This window comes from Onychostruthus taczanowskii, unplaced genomic scaffold (assembly GCF_017590055.1).
Source record: "Onychostruthus taczanowskii isolate IOZ18803 unplaced genomic scaffold, ASM1759005v1 scaffold50, whole genome shotgun sequence".
Lineage (NCBI taxonomy): Eukaryota > Metazoa > Chordata > Aves > Passeriformes > Passeridae > Onychostruthus > Onychostruthus taczanowskii.
Window position 1 is genome coordinate 1,746,058 of NW_024502569.1, and position 19,780 is coordinate 1,765,837.

At 36.8% G+C, this 19,780-nt stretch overlaps 1 protein-coding gene across 2 annotated transcripts in view; it reads right to left on the reverse strand.

Annotated features, from left to right (window-relative positions):
• Positions 1-3,723: 3,723 nt before the first annotated feature.
• Positions 3,724-19,780, reverse strand: part of PDS5B (PDS5 cohesin associated factor B) — a 100,232-nt gene continuing 84,175 nt past the window's right edge. Inside the window, exons 26-35 of one of the 2 annotated variants that reach the window (XM_041416051.1) lie at positions 18,718-18,832; positions 18,256-18,388; positions 17,316-17,435; positions 16,922-16,984; positions 14,554-14,699; positions 12,358-12,457; positions 8,528-8,970; positions 8,335-8,436; positions 5,431-5,572; positions 3,724-4,605 (exon numbers count right to left, since the gene is read on the reverse strand). In XM_041416051.1, coding sequence (XP_041271985.1) covers positions 4,570-4,605; positions 5,431-5,572; positions 8,335-8,436; positions 8,528-8,970; positions 12,358-12,457; positions 14,554-14,699; positions 16,922-16,984; positions 17,316-17,435; positions 18,256-18,388; positions 18,718-18,832 — 1,400 coding nt within the window. In that variant the 3' untranslated portion in view covers positions 3,724-4,569. Of the gene's footprint in view, positions 4,606-5,430; positions 5,573-8,334; positions 8,437-8,527; positions 8,971-12,351; positions 12,458-14,553; positions 14,700-16,921; positions 16,985-17,315; positions 17,436-18,255; positions 18,389-18,717; positions 18,833-19,780 lie in introns of both variants that reach the window. The other variant, XM_041416050.1, reaches the window with a different exon arrangement.

Here is a 19,780-nt window from a genome sequence, read left to right on the forward strand (position 1 = left end):
CACCTTATGTTATCCATCCTTCAAAGAACCCACATGTTAAAGTAATTCCAACATACTGCATCATTACTGAAATACTTATTTGCAGGGGTAGAAATGTGCATGTAGAGGCTTTCTTCCTTCTTACATCGATATGATGCTGCTGTTTCAAAAAGAATATACAATATACACCTTCATTACAGAAATGAAAGTGCTGCTGAAAACCACATCATGACTGTACTGAGGTACTGAAAAAAATGCAAGCATGAAATCTTTTCCTTACTGTACACATTGTACAAGACCATGTTTATCATGCCCACACAAATACAGTGGCACCTGGGGACCACTGTGAAGAGACTGGATCTTTTAGACAGCAGAATCTGATGAACTTTAAAACAAATTGGGTGGAGGGTTTTTTTGTCTGTATTTCTTTACCAACTGCCAACATTCAGCTTCTTACTTTTCCAGGATCAACAAAAGAGCAGAATCTGTACTGTATGCAATGAAGAGGGCATCCTGAGGATGTGGGTCAAACCTACTGACACGTCAGGAAGTTTGCTTGTCTGTGGAACAGAAATCACTTCTGTCAGTGTTAGGCTATTGCACCTAAATTAGTAAATGTCTTTTGTAAAGGCAACATCCAACAAAGATGTGAAGACTGGAATGGCAATCTGTGAGCACAAAAAAAGGAAAAAAGAATGCATACAGATTGTTCTACCGCTCCTGATGGATGACTGGTCTTCGTCAAGTGAATTTCATCATTTTGGTCATTACATAACCATCAGAGTAGCAGGATGGCCATCTAGAACTCATCTTAGTCATGTGTGTTTATAGACATGAGGCCTTGATCAAACACAGTGGTGTACCTGAATGTGTCTCTTTAAAAAAGTATTTATAAAATATGTACTGCACCTACTCGGATGAGGTACAGATGTATCCATTTCTGCACTATATGTATTTAAACACAGGCAAGTTTGTAAAATTATTCCATCCACAAACTTACAATTTTGCTTATCGCTGGTGTCCTGTTTTAAGATCCTCATATCCTCTGTGTGCACAACTGAGAATATTCAAACAACGTTTTTGGGTTTGTACTTGTATTTGCACAGGACGACTGCATTTAAGAATTAACCCCACAGAGCAATAGGGATAAGTATGAATGATAAGTAAACTTGCAGGATCCAAAACCTACTGTGTGCATTCACAAAAGCAGACTTGGATAATCTGTCAAAATCTACACATGCAAAAAAAAGCAGCAAGAAAACTGCACACAACCCTCTCATGTTTGGTGGTGACTTTTCTAGAGTGTCAGATGACAAATGCTATGCCAGAATAATGTATTTAGGATTCAACACGTAAGTTTTTTGCAAGTTACTCACAAACTGAGCATATTCATTTTTGGTGAAAATGTCTTTAATATTTGTATCTTTTTGTAAACTAATATTTTTGTTCACAGAGATCCAAATGTCAAAATAGCAAGTGTCCAAATATTTGAAAAGGGTTTCTATTTTGCTAGAAAATAAAGTCAATTGGCAGAGTCAAGTATAGTTAATACAGGATTCTGATTTTCTGAGGTGGAACAGGTATAGTCACATTAGAACTTTCAAACACTTTCATGTTTCCTTCCTATTAGCGGGTTAGCTTGCCCTAAATATTCATTATCTCTGTCTGTGACAGGTAAAAAACCACCATGCTTCTGGAATCAGTGAATTATTTTTAAACAGTAGCATAAAGGTTACAATCCCTGTTTGGATTTTGCACATGAACTACAGATCACTGAAAGTTTCCTGTTGCACTGCAGCAAAAAAAGGAAATGTAACAAAAGCTTTATTTGCTGCAAAGTACAGCAAGACACTTTGGTAATCTCACAAAAATGTCATACTGGAACTTGTTACATTGAGTTCAATTTGATCTTTTAATGTAATACAGTACATTTTTATAAACTCAACATGATCATTGCAGAAGAGCATGCTAACTGAATGTTAGCAATTTATCTTTTATACATAATTATAATCTACTGTAGCTACTGTACGCAGATCTCAAAATGTTAGTACATAAAATATTCATTTTCTTTATATGAGATGAGAATGAACTTAGAAGAGGTTTGAATATAAGAATGACATATTTGCTGAGCTTATTTCTCAAGAAATAATGATTTACACATTATTACCCAAGAAATCAACATTTAAATTGCAAAACTATGGTTTAAATTTACAATAAACATTATGATCAGTAATGGTGCATCAATATTCCATGAAGTTTAACCTAACCATGTTTATGCACATAAAGCCTCAAGAGTCTGCAGCAATTTCAGCATTACTTTTTCATATTTTTGTATAAAATTGACTTAAAGGTACATCTTCCATAAATGTTTTCAGTGCAATTCTGTCAAAGAGGAAAATACAAAGCTAGCTTTCAATCATTTTATACCATAAAAAACCCTCAACAACTTGCATTTGCACTGCTGAAGCATAAGTAAGCCAGTTCTGTTGTGCCAACTATTCAAAGTCAGTTCATATCAACCATAACTGCCTTTCTAGTCAGCATTTCCCCCATATCTATAGGTGTGAATGTTAAAAAGCAGAATACTGGAAGAGGGGGAAGTTAAGATGAGGCAGAATAATCTAATTGTTTATAATACCTTTTCCTAGTGGTACCAAAAAAAATGAATAATGAAAAAATTCTAAGGGTTGCTTGTTTTATTAGTGATCTTACAGTTTGTAAATTGGTGAATTTGCGGTTCAGTATTATCCTTTCCTATAATCTTTACAGGCAACCTTGCAACAATAACTTATTTATTGATGGATTATGTGAAAACGCTCCATTATTCAATGAAATAAAATTTTCTTCAGTTAGAAATTTATTTTTCATGTGTTGTGAACTGTAGGGAATGAGAGGGAGAACAGCACCTGAAATTATGATGTGTGCTTGGCTAAGCAGAGTATAGTAACTGATATATTTTGGTTCAAAGACAGTTTGCAAACTGTTAAACTGTATATAGGATACTGCTCTATGTATATTGTTTCTTTTGTTGTTTTTTTTTTCCAGATTATAACTAAAAAAACAAAACAAAAAAACAAAACAAAACAAAAAAACAAAACAAAACAAAACAAAAAAAAAAACAACAACAAAAAAAAAAAAAAAAACAAAAAAAAAAACCAAACCCTAACCAAAAAAAAAAAAAAAAAAAAAAAAAACAAAAAAAAAAACCAAACCCTAACCAAAACAAAAAACCAGTACAAACCAACCTCTCTCTATTGTAGCACAAAATAAAAATGGAGCTTCATTCAAATCTTGAATATCTTGACCATAATAATTGACAGCTGGTTATTCAACAAAAAATTTAGCTCTTCATACCAAAAAAATTTGGCTCAAAAACCAAAAACAAAACAGAAAGATACAATAAACTCTCAATAAAAGGATCTCTCATGAGGCAACCTACCATATACTACTGCTAGATACGAGTTTCAAAAAAAACATTACATCCCATTTTCAGCACATTTTCATAAACATGCAACTTCACTATAAAATACAAAACACTTGGCTCTCAAGAACAGCTTTATAAAGACACACTGCATCAATAAAATTTCTTTGTGATTAACTTTACATTGTAATAAGAACTGTATTTTCACTAATGTTTATATATCAGATTTCATATTATAATGTAGTAATAATTTGCTCTTTGTGAACATCATGTTCAGAAGGAAATATCTATACACATTAACATACTAGACTATTAAAAACTCAGTTACAGAATTTTATTGATACAGTAGATTAATAAAAACTGATAGGGGAAGATAAAATGGGTAGGGTATTCAGTACATTATTTAATACCACGCTTTTAAAATTAAAATATTTTAAATCCTTTTTGACTTTTCAATGCCACTGCAAGTCCAGAAAAGTCTGGCATCAATACTGAGGTTTAAAACAAAACTTCTTTCAAAATTTGCATCTCTTGTATTATTCTATCCAATATTGTTCAACTGTAAAAGAAAGTAATTTAGCACCTCTGATGATAGGTAGGTGCCTGAAGGTAAACACTAGGTTATATTCATGAAGGAAACAAAGGTTGTTTTTTTTTTCTTCTTCTTCTTCTTCTCCTCGACAAATAGTGGCAAAAGAACGTGGCACTATTTGTTCAACTGACTTGTTTTTCACAGTTAAATGTCAACAAGAGTACAAATACGAACACTGACAGATATTGCTTGAGATCAATTTTCAACAAACTCTGTTCTTTTTTTAAATCAATCGATCCAATAAACAGTGGGGTACTGTCAGTTTAAAGCCGCAGATAAAAGATATACAAGCACTTTATAAGTCAGAAACATTAAAAAAAGAACTATTTACAGTTTAATTCATATGTCTACAAAGCCAGCGCACATTACACTTCACAAAAATCCACAGTTAATGATATCAACATGTGTGTGGCTAAAGCTTGTGACCTAGGGACTGCAAATGCAGGGGCAGTAAAATAGGTTTTGTCTTTTCTTCAGCAACCCCATTTGTGCACTAACAGCTTCATTCAGTCTCAAGCTTTATATTAAAAGCATTCTTCAAAGCTTTCACCTGGAAGGCTGGTAACTACATGCTCACTCATCGTCTTTCCCTTTTGGAAGTTCTGCGACGGACCTATTTGGAAAAAATATATTTAAAATGTTTTTTACAGAAAAATTTTGAAAAGTTCAAGAACAAATACATTTTATAATGGGAAAAAATGGTCAGGCTCACTCAATAATGTTTGAGTATCCATATGCAGTGTCATTCATTACTCATTTTGTCACAAGTACACGTCTCACTCAGTGACCAGGACCTAACTTCATTTACTGAGCCCACATCCTCAATGGAATTCACAACAATGCAGTTTCCTTTCTCAGAGTTTCCATACCCTCAGATGCTCCAACCATCAGATTTATCCAAAAGTGTGAAGGCATTCTCAGTTTCAGTGCAACTACTAACATTGCCAATATATTTCTATGAATACGAAAGTGAACTCATTTTAACATATGCTGGCAAGAGGAAGAGATCAGTTTAGGATTCTGTTCCAAGACTCCATGCTTATTTTCCAGTACTATTTATTTTGTGTGTCTGTTTTGTATAAAGAAGCTTTATTAATTATTAAACTCTAGATGAGAAGAATGGCAGGAGTTACCTGGAAAATAATTCCCATTAGATGCTACACAATTCTGGCATTCAGATAAGAAAGGCTACAAAGGACAGAAACTTCAAGATACTTGATGAAAAATTATTTTCTAAGAAATGCAGCTTCTCTAGGAAACTACAGTGCAGCTCCACTACACAACAGTGCTAGGTGACAACCACCCCATTCATTTCAAAGGAGGAAGGTTAAGTTCTAAAAATGAGAAGTCATTCTAAGAACAGAGGTCATTGTCTGATCATCAATACACAGAGAACACCATAAAGACTCACAAAGAAAAGTTCAGGCATTTCTCTTACATTGATTGTGGAAACTTCCTCTTCTTCCATTACTTCTTCCTGGGGAATATCATCACTGACAGGTGAACCACTTTGAAACACGTCCATCTCTTCACTGGATTCATTCTCTTTACTGGCTGCTTGTTTAGAACGCCCTGCACGGCTATGAGGAGAAGAACAATAAAGATCACCTTCACAGCACCTGTACATCTGCAGTATGTATGTATAAACAGTACAGCAGAGCAAACATTCCAGTTCACAAAAACAGCAGCCTTACCATTTCATGTTATATAATGCTGCTGTCTTTTACACCTGTCTAGTTCATCCATGCACAGAACTGAAGTGAAGCTAGGAGGCTGGACAACACTATTTGAAAACAAAATTGTTCCACAATAGAGGCCCAGGAGCACAAAGTTGAACAATTTTGCCTCTACAGACGCGGCAGATTTTTCTCTTCAGTGTCACGATACAGGCCAAAATAGGCCTGTAACAACACTAACCAATGAACAGGAAAAGCCAAACAGCCAGAGACTGAATATTGTTTGTTAGTTTTCTCTCTATTCAATTCCATTAACAGTACTCTACTTCTCTAGGACTTCTTACATAACAAATTTGAATAACTGCATCTATGTTTTTTCAGACTTAGAAGAACCCCTATTGCTACCCATGAAATTAACACCTAAAATGCAAATCTTCCAAGTTACCTTAGGGATAATCAGCATAACAATATCTTAATCAGGGTAATCAAGAACAATCAGTCAACAAAATCTTAAACTGTCTGTGTTGGTTATGGGACTTGTGCCACAAGCAGGAAGCACCTATTTGCTTAAAATGAGAATTAGCCAACACCCCTTGCCTTAAAGAAAAGCCAACTATAAATGTATCCAAAACTCCACAGTTGCAGCCACATTACAGTAGCACAATTCAGAATCAAATCACTGAATCATCCCATTTGCTGCAGGTGCAGTCTTGGTGCACCCAAGGTTGGTGACGTTTCGGTTGAAATGAAACCGGAAACTCAGTACCGGGGACGTAACAGACAGACTTCAATCTCCAGTGGAGGCACAGATCCAAAACAATCATACTCTGATGCCATCACATCATGAAAGTGGTAGGAATTTTCAATCCTGAGAACCACTAAAATTCAGACCAAATAAAATCTCTCAAGTGCACAGCAATTATAGTATTTCCAAACCAACCAACTTGCCATCCCTTAAGACAAATTAGCCCAACTCAGGTCCTCCAAGACTGGTAGAAGCAACAGAATTGAAAAGGAAGCACAAGAATTATTCACAAGCTAGATTCTTCCAAATCCAATCCCAAGGAGCACAGAAAGCTTTAAGCATTTGGTATAAACATATTTATCTTGCAGTACACAATGTTGGCTCAGTCTATCAACTTCCTTCAGTGAAAACTCATGTAGATGAGGGAGAAAGACTTGACTACAATGCACTTTGAAGACTGAGAAATGGCTACTGTCTCACCTTTTTCTTGCAGATTTGGAAAAAGAACAGTCAAGAAATATGGGTGGTCTGATAAAACAAACAAACAAACACAACCCACTTTTTTTTTTTTTTTTTAATGAAATCTAGAATAGATCCAACAACTTTGAACCCTGACAGCTGACAGGAGCTGCATACACATGAACAAGAGCTATGCTTGTTACTGATTGTGAGTATTGATATATTTTACTGTCAGCTTAAAATGGAGTAAAGAAACATACCAACTTCACAGAGAAAAGTTATTTAAATATTTAGTAAAAGGCACGTTTGACAAACACCAGATAGCACATCACCCAACAATAATTTGTTGGTTTGTCTTCCCTGCATGGCAGTAGCAGTTTCCAACTCTTGTTCTACTGCATGTGTAGTAGTGACTTCTGGAGTAACCAACCACTGTTGGTCCTGTGCTTCTGGTTACAGAGTAAAGGAGAAGCACAGGTCTGACCTGAGGCAGGGAAACTGGAAAGGTCAGGATGTATAGCATGCAACATGCCAGATCATGTGATCCAGAGTGAGCCCAGAATTTGAAATGAGGGTATAAAAGCTTGCTCAGGCAAGGTTCTCCTGTAGGGAAGATCCCTGCTATAAGGCAAGTCAGTACACTACACTGCCAGAGGAAGAGCAATGTGATGCTAACTAAGCCCAGAAGCCAGACAGACAACAGAGATGTACAACAGTGTCAGACAGTAGATGTCCTCAAGTAGTGCCCCAAGGAATTTATATCAGGTTCTAGAAAAGTAAATATTCTCCATGAGCTGCAGTTTGATACAAGTGGTCAAATAACCCCTTGTGCACTCTGCTTACATATATTATCTACACATGTACAGAAAAGGTACAGATACCTGTGTTTTCCTATAGCAGGCACCAAAAAATGAAGCTAGCCAACAACAAGTTTACCTTCATTTGGGAACTTAATGCACTTCAGAATTTTCAGAAGCTACTACCCTTCACTGATCACAATACATCTTTTCCACATGAAAATTATTTAAGTGGATGGTAAGAAGGCCACAAATTAGAAAGTGAACATTAATTTAGGGAGAATGAGAATAAACTTAATTCTCCACAAATCTGTTTCACCATAGTAACAATTTGATTCTTCCCTGCTATCCAAACAAGGCCACTTTGCTCTCCTTTAAGTCCTAATAAAACCCTGTCTTCAAGACCTCTGTATGCTTTATTGACTTTTCTCCTAAAAAAGCAAAGCTACATACATGCTACCTGAGCACATTAAAATTACTTACAGCCTCTTCCTCAGTTGTGAGATGCCCTAGGAGAAGCAGCTAAGGAAAACATTTTAGAAATAACAATAGCAATTTATTTTCTTAACTGTCAACTAGCATTCTGAAATATTTCCAGTAAAGGTTTGCTTGGGCGCACAGGGGCATTATTTAATTTTCACTAAACACAGATTTAGAAGACTTACACTTTTTTTTGCTGTGCTGGTGGTGTTTGTGATGACCTTCCTCGTCTTTTCTGTGGCGTAGACTGTGCTGATTCAACTGTACTACTTTCAGATGGTTCTGCTCTGTTTTGAGGAAGACCCAAATTGCAAAGCATCAAATTATAACTAATGTCCAAAGATAAAAAAGACACAGCTTACAAGAAGACAGACTTACCTCTGCTGTGTTCTTTTTGATGTCCTATTTTGCCTGCCTTTTGGTTTTTGCTCAATGTTTTCAGTTTGCCTTTCTTCCTCCTCCTCCTCTTCTTCCACTGCAGCTGCTGGCGGTTGTTTTTTTTTGCTCCTTTTTGATGACTTTGCCACTGGTTCTTCCTTTGGTGTTGCCCCATTATTTGTTCTGGTAGGGCGTCCTCTTCTCCCTTTCTTTGGTGGACTGTTCTGTTCATCCTCACTTTCTATCACATCTTCTTTTAGCCGTTTTTCCTCTTGCCATTGTGTATCATCAGCTTCTGATACAACTGCAGGTCTCTTCCTTCCCCGTTGACTGCCTCTAAGTTTCTGCTCTTGACCCAGTTTATTCAGGTCATCTATGCTTAGCTTCTCTTCTGAATCTGTGATAGTGCCTTTCTTCCTTCCTCTAGGCTTCTCCATCTCTGACTAAAAAGGCAAGATTGCACCATTAAATTAAAAATTAAATTGCCATATTAAACAGTCACATGTAGAAGCTTCCTCCAACAAGAAAGTCTTCAAATTACACAAGTTGTCTCAGATTGTTTACCATATTAATTTCAAAAATATTTTCAAAAAATATAAACACACACCTACATATAAAACAGCAGACAATGGGGAAAGATTATTTGAAAAGTGAGTAGTTAAAACCCTGAAGCGTGTAAGGCCTTCCTCATTTGTATCCTCTGCTGTGTCCAGCACAGTAGGACAGAACATCCATAAGTGCATTTCTATCAACAAGACAATAAGAAGAGAAGATGGGAATTGCCAGCTTGTGCCTTCAGTTCTTCTTGTGAGCTGCAGGGTGCTTATGCCTGGCTCCTATGCTGGCACTGGCAAGGCACTGATACAGAAGACAGTGGGCAACCTGACTTTACAACCATAGAAGGAAACACAGGAATTTAGTGGTAGCTGCCAAGTCATTGTTGTCAGAGCTGTACCAACATTTGCTCTGAGCAGCAAAACAACCCACCCAAGCCTTAAAACAAATGATTTGGGTAAGAAGGGACCTCTGAAGATCATCTCATTCCAACCATCCTGCCATGGCCAGGGACACCTTTCACGAGACCAGGTTGTTCAAAGCACCATCCAACTTGGCCCTGAACATCTTCATTGACAGAGCATCCACAACTCATGTGGGCAACCTGTTCCAGTGTCCCACCACCCTCACTGTAAACAATCCCTTTCTTATGTCTAATAAACCTCACCTCTTTCAGTTTAACACTGCTGCCCCTTGTCCCAATACTATAGGACAAGTCAAAATCTTTCTCCATATTTCTTACATGCCCCCGTCATATTGGAAGGCCACAATAAGGTCTTCCCAGAGCCTTCTCTGCTTCAAGCTAAACAATCCCAACTCTCACAGCCTTTCCTCTTAGCAGAGGTGTTCCAGCCCTCTGATCATTCTTGTGGCCTCTCTCTGGATCTGCTCTAACAGCTCCATGTCCATCTTCTAATGGGGACATAGAGATGGACACAGCACTCCAGATGAGGGTCCCAAGAGACATCAAGAATCCCCTCCTTGCCCCCACTGGCCAGTTTCCTTTTGATCAGCCCAGGATACAGCTGGCTTTCTGGACTGTGAGCACATGGGCTGGCTCATGTCCCATTTCTCATACACGGAGTGACCGTGAGAGTCCTTCTCTGCAGGGCTGCTCTCAATCCGTTCAACCCTCATCCTGTATGGATACTGAGAATTGCCTGGAGCCAGGTGCAGGACCTTGCACTTGGAGCTCTTGAACCTCCTGATGTTCCCCTGTCAAACTCTTGAACCTCCTGGTGTTCAAGCCTGTCAAGGCTCCTCTGGATGGCAGCCCTTCCCTCTAACATATCAACAAAGGTAGAAACCCATTCTGAATCATAAGGTTTGAAAACATATTCACAGAAACTCTTGGTTTTCCTCTGCATGCTCTAGTTCTCTAAAGAGCACAGTAAAGAGCCATAAACAGTGCAAAGAATTCAATAAGCAGCTATAGGGCCCCAACCAATCCTCAGAAAAATAAAAGCAGAAAATATTACCCATCCCCATTTCATGGGTACCATGACTCTTTCATTTCACATCATGAAATTATCCAAAATATTTAAACTAGTTCTGTTTCGTACCAATATTGGTTTCATAGTAACACTACTGTATTTCAATACATTTATTAGTATTTGCCACATTGAAATTTCATCTACATAATCAGAGATACATCATTTAAAACCTGAATGAAGGTTTTTTCCCTGTACATCTGCCTTGTGACATAAGATACAGGTGAGTTTACATATTCATTCATGTCTCCATTTTAACCAAAAACCTTTTTCAAGAAAAGCAGAAAGAAAATCTAGGAAGGATATGAGGGTAAAAAGGAAAAGAAATTGAAAGACAAAAAATTACCCTAGAAGAAAATAAGAAAAATGTTTGAACAATGATGACATCTCCTGTCAGTTCATGTCTTCACTGACATTCTCATTATACCCCATTTCATTTGCTTTTGCAGATGCACATCTGTCACTGCAACTCTTTTTAGCCACTAAGTAATTGCTGCCTATTTCAAAGTAAAGTTTCTCTCTAGGGCTAAACAGTGTCCCACAACCTTAGAACTAAGGTGTTAATCTGTTAATTTAAGGTGTAATCCTGAAGAGCGATAACATGGACCGTCTGCTACCCAATTAAAATCCTGCTTCTCAGTTAATGCTTGCTGTAACCTGCTCCCCAACTCCAAAAAACCAAAAATGAGTTCTGAATCCACAATCTTGAGCAACTCACTTACAAATTCAAAGTGGAATGATGCTCTCAAAAAAGTACTCAAGACACTAAGCTGTATTTGCTTTATCACTGAGCTTTCTCAGTAGTTACCAGTTCAAACTAATGCTTCTAAACATGAACTGCATGCCAGGAGCTGTCTGGACTCTCAGACTTTAGGGTTCACAGAAGTGTGAGGTTTTTTAGACAAGAGACTCCAGATTTTTCTTACTTAGTTATAAACTGGTTTGCTTTTCCCACACTATAAGATAGTTATTTATACAAGCAAAAGTTCAGGAATTTTTACTAGACAGTAGCTTATGTCCCAAGCAACCTAGAAAAATGCACCAGAATGACATAATGAGAGAAAAGATAAATGTCAGAGACAGTAAAAAGAAATAAAGCAGCAGTGACATCAGATACAGGACATCTTTAATGCAGCCTAGAAAATCCAATTCTAGCAAATCTGATCTTATTACTTTCTCATGCATATTCCAAATACTAGAAAATTTACAGACTGTCAACTACTATTAAGGCACAAAGAAGTGAAACTTACTCGTGGTAAGGGAAATTCTTATTATTTTATTTGACCTGTTTTTAATATTACAATACAATTATAATTTTCTTCAGTGGTTTATTTTTCTGTATTCTGATATGGGTATAAATACTGCTTAAGGTAATATTTAGCCTGCTTGCAACTTCTTTTACATATTAAAGCACTACATCTGAGTGAGATGTTTTACATCCTCATTAGGAACCTTTCTTATTACTGAACTACATATATATGTATATCCATCGGTAAGAATTAGTAGGGATACTACCACTCTCCAAAGCCTCTGTAACCTCAGGGACAAGATTTCATGGTGGACTTCACTCTTCCGAGTTAATGGCTGGACTTGATGGCCTTTAAAGGTCTTTTGCAACCTATATGATTCTATGAGAAACAAAACCTTTTTTTTCATTGTATTTTCATATCCAACTCTAAACACATTTTCCAGTAGTTTAAAATATCAGCTCAGTTTCATGTTTCACCATATTTTTTTGAATTATCTCAAATATCATCACATTAATTTTTAACAGCTCACCCTTACAAGATCAGAGTCGTCCCTTTTGTCAGTTTTCTTTCCTGGTAAGGGTGAAGCCAGTGTAAATTCTTCATTTTCACTGTGGTCCATTTCAGTACTGTCAAGCCTAGGATGAATAAACATATATTTCCCTCATTATTATAATACGTTGGGGAATCATTAAAAAAATACTAAGGACAACAATTTTAATTTTAAAAAATCAATTAATAAACCAAGAACAATTTGGCAGAAGGACCCTTTCACTGTGGGTACTATAGATATCAAGTATCACAAGTCACATCACCTAGGTCTCAAGGCAAATGTTTTGATCAAAACCACATTCAATTTTCTTTTTTCACTGGGAAAGATAAGCAGCCTTTTTAAACAGAAGAGTGTGAGTTGCAAGAGATCTGTGTTTGCATACAATTGCCTACAATTTCCTATAGCCATCAAAGATTCCCACAGACAGACCAGCCAAAGAGCATACATCTTCCTACGGTGAGATTTAGGCAATAAAACAGCAATTCAAATTTCCCTCTGCTTTTTGCAGCAGTAATTTCATTTATATTTCAGTTTCTACAGATGTTAAACATGGACAATAATGCCTCCTGCATATGTAAACATTGAAACCCACAGATACAGGTAATGCACAAAAGCCAATACACAAGTCATTTCACTTCATCTGCAGAAGCAAGATTTCTAAATACCAGTGCATGTTTTTTAATGAAAAGAAATATGCTATGTGTGGAAATGACAAGTGGTATTCAAACACACAAACTCAACTCCCTGGCCTGGGCACTGCATAGTGAGTGAAAGATGTTCTCTCACTCTTACAGGTGTACAATCTGTATTAACTGGGATGTGATGGGAAGCTTAGGTTTTATACATCCTCTCAAAAGATGCCAATCTGCCTGTACATTTTCAGACTGACTAAACTGGAAATATTGTGCATCTGCATCCGGAATCCTTCCCATCTCTTCTCTTTGTCTTTGGCATCTCCACCCAAAAACTAATCCCTTAAATTTAAGTGAACTGGAGAGATTATGAAGATGTCAGAACATGTTAGGCTGTGAGTGCAGCATTTTTTAAAATTTGATCTCAGATTCATTTTTCTGGATATAGAGAAGAATCTGGAGTCCTAGAACGTGTCATCAGCCAGTGATACAGTGCAGCATGTGAACCCGCATGATTTGTAAGAAATAAGCCTTTCTGCAGACTTTCTAGTGGAGAAATATTTCTTGCAAACCACTGCACTACATTTAAAATTAATATTATATGTTGGATAGTCACAGAAGTACCAAATGAGAAGTCTTAAATTCAAACTTAACATTTCCTAAGTCTTGAAAGAATGTGAAACAGTAGAAAGAATACAAATAGTGGAGGCTATACAATCTCCCACTGTCAGTAAAAAACAAACAAACAAACAAAAAAAACCCCAAAAAACACCACAAACAAACCCCCCCCCCAAAAAAAACTAGCACCAAGGGGGCTTTCAGTTAAAAGAAAAAAAATGAACATAAGATACACAGACTGATGAATACAAAGCTGACACAAAACAAGCTATAATTTTGAAGACAGATAACTAGAAGATGACTTATGTAGCTTTACAGTGCACTCACCTCTCCATCACAAAACCTAAAATCCAAAAATATTTGTCTGCAAAGTCCAGCAAAGTGCAGGACTTGAGGAAGTCATGCAGGACCACTACAGTGGTCTACCAGTTGCCCCTAGGTGGGATGTGTTTGTAGCATTACAGCCAGGTTCCCAGGGACTGCAGCTGTGTACACACACACACATATATATACACGTGTACATATATGGGGGAATATAGCTATCTACCTAAAACACACCCCAAAACACCCCAACCCCGTCCTCAAAAAAATTAAAACATATGAGACTTTCCTTTTTTCCTTCAGCCAATTGTGGATGTAATTTGATTCTGGGGTTTGGGTTTTTTTTTTCGTTGTTTTTTTTTTGTTCTTGTTTGTTTTTTGGTGGGTTTTTGTTTGGTGGTTTTTTGTTGTTTTGGGGTTTTTTAAAGAAAATTTATTTCTGGAGTTAGAAAGCCATATTCATGGTTTCAGTTATACCAATGTGGTACTGTAACTTTACTTCAGTGTAAGATAAAAGAATTCTGTCTTTTACTTAGAAAACATTATAGAAGTATTCAAAGTTTCCATTACAAATATTTGAAATATCAAAGATCCTTTGTTGTCTACCAACCTCCCTTTGATCCTTCCCGGAGAGCTTGGATTTGAACTGCTGCTGGCATTGCTTACAGTTTCCATTCGTGAAGATTTGGATTGAGACTGCTTGCCTGCTGACGAAAGAGGCTTATTAACTGCTCCAAGAACATTGGCTGCTTTGGGCTGAAACCAAAAATATATTTCCTTTATTTTAAGCTACACGGTCAGATATTGTTAACATGTACTATGCTTAAAATACTCACAGATTTCACTTTCTGCAATCATTATGTTAATTTTAACACAAAGTGATAAACATTGTCGTACGAAAGCTACAACAGAGACCAGAAGGAAACTGAAGGAGCTGCAATCAAATAACTAGCTGCCACCAAAACTAGTACTCCTCTCTCTAGCCTTAGATTCTGTCCTCTTCTCATTGGTAGTGCTCTGTGCTCACCAGACCATGCAGTCAGGCAGTGCGTCACTTTGCGTGCCATTTGCTTTCTGCTGATTTATCTACCTGAACCAGCTCCAATCTGCATCAGGAAAGCACCTGGCCCAGTGAAGCAGAAATAGCAGCACAACGGCCCTCTCAGCAAAGGAGACATTACTGGAAACCACACTAGTTTCAACTGGGAATAAATGAGAATCTCAAAAGCCAAATACTATGGAGAAAATTCTGATACTTCTTTCACAGATTTAAAAATGTTAGACTTTTATTAAGTGCCACAATTTCCAGACACTGGTGAGCTTCAGGTTATTAATTTAACTGGATTATCTTTCAGACCTGCCAAACGCCTCCAGCTCATACTGACTTTTGAGAGAGCTGAAAGAGTTCAATTATTCTTAAAGAGAATGCCAAACACACATGTACAAAAATTGAGTCAAAGACCATTCCCTACATCTCTCATTATCCATCTTCTCCTCCAATATTAGATTCTAACTATGTCTGCAGTTAGTGACAGCTACAAAAAGTTCAACATGCATATCATATCAGCAGTGTTTCTTTTTTCAGAGCTACAGACCATGGAATTTCTCTTTATACTTTTATAGCGAGAGGGAATTTTACACTTAGAAGGATTCATTCTTGCACTGAGCACAAAAAAAAAAAAAAATAGCATATGCTTTCCAAAAACAAACCTTGGAGAACTAAATCCAGCTTAACAATTTACTTCTATTAGTTTAGAACTAAATGTTAATCAGTGTATGCTGAAAGAGCTCAAAAGCAAAGAGATTTTCAAATTCACACTGAACTGGACTTCCTGCTGAAGAAGGACTATGAGGGCCTGCACAAAGAGCTCCTCCCTTTCACAGAAACCTCACTCAAAGCTTTCCTGCCCTCAGTGTTATCTGCTTATATCCACTCCACTAACATTCACCCAAGCCAGTCTTCCACTCACAAAAACAAGACTCCCCAGACCAACTTGCATTTCATGTTCCTCTTGTGATAGTGAAGAAACTGAAAATTTTGGTGGTCAAATACACCTCACCTGTTTGTTATAAAGTTTCAAAACAACACAAGGAGAGCTAGAGTACTCAGCACCAGAAATTTTAAATAATATCAAAGTTAACTTAGGATTCAAAAGAATTTCAGTGATGATCTATTCCACTCCATAAATGTTGACTTTCAATTTCTCAAAGAGAAATCTGCTTCTTTTCCTAGCTTGCACTCCTCCTTTGTTATTAAGTTACTAGCTGACAGTTCATGCTTCATTAGCAAAGTTAAGGGTAATGAAGATTTCTTTCTTCCTCAAGGTAACAAATGAATGGTCTTTGCCATCTAGAACAGGACGAATTAATCCAGATGAAAACCACAGTTTGTCACTTCCTTTAACAGATATTAATTTTCTCCTAAAGAGTACCCGGGTTTAGTTACAGTGAAGAAAGAACACTGCCATTCAATAGAATGCATATTCTGAAGGAACAACTTAACACTGTAGAACAGTCAGTTATCTTGTAAGGTACTATAAAATTGTAGTCAGCTTTGCCAAAGATTAATGATTTTTAAAATTATTTCTGTTAATAGTTTTCCCTAGCTGCCACTTTGTATGCAACATTGTAGTCTTCTGCAGTCTAAAAGGGTTAACCATTTTGTAAAGGTGGCAAATATTATGGGTTGTATTGGGGTGGTTTTGGATCCTCTCCTTCTAAAGGTAGCAGGCTTTGCCTATTGTTGCCACCACCCAGTACAGACAGCAGCAGTTTTCCTTTTACCCTTGTCTTTCTCTATACCTAGGAACAATCTGTTCTCTTAAACATAATGTTTCATTAATTACATGCTAGTTTTCTTCAAAAAACAAAACAATCAAAAAAACCCACAGAAAAGTAAACAAAACTGTCACTCCAAAAACAAAGACAAACCAGAACACAAACACAGCACCAAACCTCAACCCCCATACCATACCTACCTTTCCAGGGGTGAAAAAAGACTTCATTTCTGGAGGAAGATAATTTTTGGTGTTACTGAAATTCTGTAAAAAAAGGGGGTGGGGACAATTACAGTAATAATCAGCGAATGAGAGATAAACATTCTGCAGATTGCACTGAAAGATTTAATTTATATCATTTATGCTTTTGAATTTTTAAACTAGAACAGTAATATGAGAGTAGGGGGGAAGAGAAATTGGTGTGTGCACATATATATAAAATATTTACGAAAACACATACATACATTGTCAATGAAAATGTATGTAAGAGGGAGAAGTCTGAAGTTACAAGAAATATTTAAGAAAAACAACTGAATTACAACTAGGAAATATTTAAACAGACTTATCTCAAGAAAAATTAAACGCCAAAGTATACCTTGTCAGGTTGAGTAAAATATCTGGCTGGAAGTACAGGGTCTTTAGGGGATTCCAAACTGTATGTTGTACTCTTTGACATAATGATATTCATTGCTACATCACAGACTGTATATAGTTTCTGTAAATAATAAAGTTTAAAAAACAGTTCGTTGAAAATCTTGACAAAAGACAGTGTATCTTTCATGTGCAGGACCACAACAAATCACAGTTCAAAAACCATTATCTTGAATACTTAACTATAGTCTGCATCTTAAACAGTGTCTGTCAGGATACTGAAATGCAGGTGGTAAAAGCAAAAGCAATGTGAGTCTAACAGTTGAAGACTGATGGTTTTCATGGTCTTTCTGCACTTAAGAGTAGTGCTTGCCATAGTTTCTAAGACAAAGTTACTCAAATGAGCACACACATCCCACCCACCCACTACCCAAAACATATTTCTGTGAGAAAAGCAGAAAAGGGACAAATCTGGATATGATGTGATGCTAAAACCACAAAAAAAAAAAAAAAGAAGAAAAAAAAAAGGTTCTTCATGCAGTACACAAGAGATTTCTAATGTGTTTTTCTTCCTCTATTAAATTATTAAATTTACTCTTGCATTTTAGAAATGAAATACTAAAAAGCACTAAAGTGAATGATTAACACAGTAAATTTTATTGTTTATATCTATTTAAAGTTAGTGTTTAGTAATCTTACTGAGACAGACACAGAGGAACTGAAAACTATTACGACTCTTGCAAATGTGCAAGTATTACTGAAGCACAGGAAAATAACTGCCATCTAAACTAAAATAAATATAATCATTACACTAAATAAAATATCTTTTCATACACACAATTCTATTGAAAGACATTTTGAAGTTAGTGTATAAACAAAAAGCAACCCCTTTACATTAGCAGGCCAGAATTAAATGCAATTCCCAATCAAAAAGTATCACCTACTTCATTCATTTTTTGATCATCTGGTCCTTGAGCATCCTTAGTCTGTTTGATGTTTTCTACCATTTTTCTGATAAAGGCATGACTGTTATTTTCATTTTTAGCCATTAATATTTCCAGTATGAACCACAGGCACCTACAGGAGAAACACAGTATCCCGCATGAACCAAAGTACAAAAGAAATTCCATCAAAAAGCATATTTGAGAACATTATTAAAATCCAGCTTTTACTAGTCTAACTCTGAGAAAACAGTTATTTTGGAAAAAGGAAATGAAGATGAGCAGAAGGTGAAGGGTTCCTCTACAAAATACCACAGAGCACTAAAAAAGCACCTATACTATTTCTCTCAATATTTTACAGAACTGGTATCATTATGCATACTGGACTGTGTAACAGTGTACAACAACGAATTAAAATTCCACTTAGAATAAAGTTAGAAATAACACTATTAAAAGTGGTCTTACTCTTTAATGTCCTTGAGTTGTTCAATGTCCTGGACTTTGACATAATCTGGGTCATGAGCTAGAAGATGGATAGTATAAGGAACAACATACTCTGGTAGAAGTGACAACAGTTTCTCTGAAAAGCAGAAGAAAGATGCATAAAAAAACAACATACCAAGAAGTATGCTTTTCTACCAAGGACGAGAGGGCAAATCTTGAGGTCAGCATGCATTAAGGTATAAACACGTGTGCCTATCATTTCTCTGTGATGTTTCATTTCATGGCTGATGTGTACATGTTTCATGCATGCAACAATTAAGATTTTAAGTATCTCTCACTCAGGGCTGCTTGTTTTCTAGCTACCTTGAGATACAGCTCCAGTTACCTCCTACTCCCAATCCTTTCTTTCCTCAGTCCAGAGCCTGTATTCTGAAGGACTTTGAAAAGCAGACGTGAGGATGGATCACAAAATCCATGTTGACTGCAAGATGCGAGACCAGCACAACTACAGGATAAGCCATTACTATTTCTTTGGACATTGCAGTGTGCAGTCTTGCTGTCAAGAGAACAAAGGCTTTCTGCAGGGATTTTGCAGTCAAATTGCCACAATGTCCGTTTCCAGAGGAGTGGGAAGTCACATGAAAGCTGTAACAAGGTAGTAGTGCACTGAGTTTGAAAGGCTCAATCCCACCTAAACAGAGCAGCACAAGTCTATTCTGACATCCAAAGCATTCAAAATATTTTCTAGCATTCTCTGAGACTTTCAGAATCCTACGCAGGACTGCAAGAAAGTCTCTCCTCCATCATGAGTCTGAAGACCTATCTCCTTTGGGGATTCAAAAAGTAAGGGTTGTTGTCAATGGCATTCTCAGAGTTATGATCACAAAATACACTTTTTGTAAGGTAACAAAGTCCCTGACCCAACCAACACCATGCAGCATGAACTCCAGCACCTCAGAGATCATCTCCCAAGGGGCACAAACAACAGATGGACAAGTTGTAGCCCAAAAGTAAAAAAAAGCATTTTTCAGCAAACATCTACACTGCCTTCTTTAGCCTGATGCCTGAGTGACTGGCAGAGGAC